Source organism: Beta vulgaris, chromosome 2 (genome assembly GCF_026745355.1).
Source record: "Beta vulgaris subsp. vulgaris cultivar EL10 chromosome 2, EL10.2, whole genome shotgun sequence".
Classification (NCBI taxonomy): Eukaryota; Viridiplantae; Streptophyta; class Magnoliopsida; order Caryophyllales; family Amaranthaceae; genus Beta; species Beta vulgaris.
The window spans coordinates 54,156,812-54,161,345 of NC_079203.1; the positions used below are offsets into that span (position 1 = coordinate 54,156,812).

A 4,534-nucleotide genomic window follows, 5' to 3' on the forward strand; every position below is an offset into this window, starting at 1 on the left:
TTGATTGGTAATACATCATGCATGTCGTTGTTGTTATAAAGCCTATGCCAAATATTCAAGCTGGAGCTAGATCATTTAAGACTGTCAACTTGCTAACATCCCACTTGATAGATGTTGCCACATGTTCGTAGTTTTAAGATAAACAAACCTATTTTTATGTCATGAAACAAATTGATGAAATATCAGCAAATCAGGATAACTATCAAAACATACACCTAGGCTTTACTTTCAAATCACGCTGATTATCTTGTAGAAAACACTATATATATTATAAATATTTTGTGGGGCTAACAAAATATCTTTTCCTACTTATTATTCATGTCATTTTAGAGTTTTTCTGCTTTTTACTTCTTTTTTTGTCATTTTTTTTTCATGGATTCTTTTTACCAATGATAGTATTTAGAAAGTATTTTCTTTTTGTGCTAGTAATGTTCTTTTCTTATTTTCGTTTGTTTTTTATACTTCCTCCGATTTTCTTAGATGACTCATTTTAACTTTTGACACTATTTACATATATAACTTTAACTATCTTTTGTGATCTATACGTAAGAAAAAAAATATAGTAATATATGAAATCTTGTTAAATTCGTCTCAATGTATATTTCCATAATATCAACTTTTTATAATTTTATTAATAATTATAATATAAAGATATAAGATAGTACATTGACATGTGTATCCAAAGAAAACGGATTAACTAAAAAACAACAATAGTATAAGCATATAGTGGATACAGATATAACTTCATAAGTGATGGAAATTGAAAATAAATTTTGTCTTCCTTCATATTAGAGTTCAAATCTTATTTTCTCACCTTCCTATTTCTCTTTGTTATTCAATTCTCCACTTCATTTTCTTTCTATTTTCTTCCCTGGATCTTTTGCAAGAAAGCAAAGAAAGAAAACTACGAGATTATCGGCATAAAACAACTGAACTGAATTAAATTGAACTAATTTGATTGCAATTGAATCAAACTAAACCGAATTTATTGCAACTGAATTGAACTGATTGTAATTAAACGGGATTGAATTGAATTAAACTGAATTAAATTATAACTAATAAAAATGATAAATGGAACTGAGCTAAACTGAATTAAACAGATTGCAACTAAACAGAACTAAAAATAAGTTGGAGAGAACAAATTCCATTTTTTTTACAAGAAACAACCTTAGATAAGTCGGGTCCACTTTCAACTTTCATAAATAAGAATATCATCCCCACAATTAGTAAAGAGTGACTCCTTCAAATAATTACCAACAAATTATTACAAGTTCACCTCATATGAGATTTTGAGGAAAAGTTTGTCAACCAATGAAAATTATTTGTCCATTCGAATAGAACCCTAGGAAAATACTTACATCAAATAATTAGAACAACATAGTTATAAGAATAGAAAGTCTATAATCCTGTGTTTTGATTAAAATTCGATTACTAGTTGTTCGTACTCCGTACATACAAAGTATAAGGTTTTAAAAAGCAGTAATAAAGAATCACATAAAATGAAAATCTCTATGTAATACGGGCAATGATTATAGGACTTCAATGGAAATCCACAGATCTGAAGTCCAATATACTAATAGAGCTATAGAGATCTCAATGTAGAAGGGAAACTGCATATGAGACTCAAATGAAAATAAATCACTAATTCGCATCACTCATCAATTCATCAGGCACAACAACCTCAAAGAGACTTGAGATTTCCCTTTTATTTTTCTGAAATCTCTTCCATCTTCATGCCAAAAATCCCCTAAATAGTTATATCTCACCTCAGATAATTTGGCCAAGAAAAAACTACTCGAACCCTAAATAGTTAAATCTCGAACCCTAAATAGTTAAATCTCACCTCAATAGTTTGGCGAAGAAAAAACTACTCGAATAAAGGGCAAAATTAAAACAGATCAGTTAAATCTCACCTCAATAATTTGGTGAAGAAAAAACTACTCAAACCCTAAATAGCTAAATCTCACCTCAATAATTTGGCGAAGAAAAAACTACTCGAACCCTAAATAGTTAAATCTAACCTCAATAATTTGGCGAACAAAAAACTATTCGAACCCTAAATAGTTAAATCTCACCTCAATAATTTGGCGAACAAAAAACTACTTGAATAAAGGACAGAATTAAAACAGATCAAACTCGAGATATAACGCTTTACTTCCTAATGAACAAGTCGTCCGGTGCTATATAGTACGAGATCTTATCATCTCAAGCATGTTAACAAAGTAGGTTAACAATTTTTGAGGATAGTAAGAAAGAAAAGAGCAATATAAACTCCAATTAGTTTAAAATAGATCTTGATACAAATTAGTCACCACGACTTTCTTTTTACAATTTTAATTCTAACAATCACCGTGGAAACCCCTAATTAATTTCTCCTATACCATACTTATACTAGTAAAATACTAAAGTATACTATTGCCTCTTGCCCTTTCCTCCATACATTTGGACATTTTCTTACCCTTTCAATACGAGGAAACCTTCCTAAGAATAAACATCAAAACACCAAAACAAAACAAAACAAAATTAAAAATTCCTTCCTAAAATTAATTAATTATCATCTCCTAAGATCAACTACAACAACACTAACATTATCAGCACTTTGCCTCGCCAAAGCCAACTTTGTTAGCAATATAGAAGCATCCGAACACGCCTTATCGGAGCTCTCCCTTTGAGCCGCCACCACCGTCTTGTTCCCTGGTGAACGAGGCGGCGATGGCGGCTTCTCAGCATTAATCAAGCACATCCTCGCCACTGCTGTCGCCGTTTCATTCGATACAACATCCCATAACCCGTCACTAGCTAATATCAAACATTCGTCATCCGATGCCCGATCCGTTATTGTTACTTCCGGGTCGGGTATTACATATGGTTTTAGATAATTATCTCCTATTGCTCTTGACATTGCCAACATTCCAAGCACTCTTGCACCATCCCAATATATTACCCGCCCACCCGCTTCCTCTATCCGCTTCAACTCGTCCGCTCTATCCGGCTGCACATATCAATCATTTTATAAAAATTATTAAAAAAGACGATCTAATTTTAATACTCCATAACATAAGTATTAATTACATTTATCGAACAAAGATGTTTTAGCCTGGTAGTTAAGATTAAGGTGTTGTAAATGATAGATCATAAGTTTGAATCTCTCTCCTTTTCTATACTTTATACTTTGTACTACCTTCGTAGCTCATACGGCTAAAACTGATTTTAAGGCGGCATATATCAAAATCCGAATAAAAACTAAAATCAAATCTCATTTTTCTCGATTATGAGTAAGAATATGTATTAGGTTAGTATCGTAGAATTAAATTACCTTGTGATCAGAGGAAAGAGGGATGGCGACGCCGTTACGGCAGAGAACAGCGCGAGAATCGCCGCAGTTCGAAACGACAATTTTCTCCGATGAAACGACAGCGACGACGGCAGTAGATCCAACGGCGTCGCACTGAGGTGTTTGAAGCTCACAACGACAACTAGTGGAGGTTGAAACGACGACGTTATTCGTCGTCGTTATTCTCTCTCCTACTTCTCTATCCATCCTTTTGAAGCTCTGAGACATCGTCTCTGTCCACTCTTCACCTTCATTCTTCTCGATCTCTTCCTTGACTATCATATGCATCCTCTCTTTACACCTCTTTGCTACCTATAAAAAACAAATCAAAAAAAAAGTCAATTCACGCGCTTAATTTCACACGCGAAAATCGAGATTTCAATTGAGATTGATTGATTGATGATTACATGAGAACATCCATGGCCGTCGTAAACACCGTAAAAGTGAAATCCGCCATTGTTATTATTATTACTACTACAAAACGAAGGACGAACAGTAACAGAATCTTCCATATCTCTCCTCCTACCACAAACAGACGTAACACCGAACTTCGGAACATCTTCAACCTTCACCGGAACATCAGAAATTTTCGACATCATAAAATCATCAACGCTAGCATTCTCACACTCACGCGCTTGAAATAGCTTCAATTCATCATCTCTCTCATCTTGATCTTCAACTTTCCGACGCTTCATTCGAGTACTTTCAGCTATATCAGAAATAATCTTGATTTGCCGAAGTTCCATTCTTCGCCGACGAGCAGTTCTCGTCGACGGTTCAACCGGACTCCCCGGTTCATTCTCACCTACTTTAATTCCACAGCACATTCCCGCCATTTGCTTAAAAAAATCTTTGATAAAAAAATAAAACCCGGTTCGAACCGGAGTTAAGAGTATTGATTAAATTAGAGAAGATAGAGAGGAAACAAAACAATGGAGAGAGAAAAGAAGGAGGGGGAGGAGAAGGGGTTTAAAAGAAAAGCGGGCAATGAGGTGAGAGGGTGACCGTGACCGAGAAAAAAGCGGGCAGGGAAAGTTGGGTGACACGTATGAGATGGAGTGACGTAGAGTAAAGAGATGTGAAATGAGGACCGTTGGATTAGAGGAGAGAGAAAGAGATGAACAGGTGGAGATACCTTTTGACGGGTGGGAGGTGGGGAATTAGGAAAGAAACGTGGACCAATAAGAGAGAAACACGAAT

The 4,534-nt window shown here is 34.8% G+C and overlaps 1 protein-coding gene across 1 annotated transcript; it reads right to left on the reverse strand.

Annotated features, from left to right (window-relative positions):
- Positions 1-2,244: 2,244 nt before the first annotated feature.
- LOC104904619 (protein phosphatase 2C 37) lies at positions 2,245-4,281 on the reverse strand. Its single transcript, XM_010692925.3, has 3 exons — positions 3,742-4,281; positions 3,317-3,646; positions 2,245-2,992 (listed from the first exon to the last, which is right to left on the reverse strand). The coding sequence occupies exons 1-3, from the start codon at positions 4,168-4,170 to the stop codon at positions 2,555-2,557; spliced, it is 1,197 nt and encodes a 398-aa protein (XP_010691227.1). The 5' UTR covers positions 4,171-4,281; the 3' UTR covers positions 2,245-2,554.
- Positions 4,282-4,534: the final 253 nt, after the last annotated feature.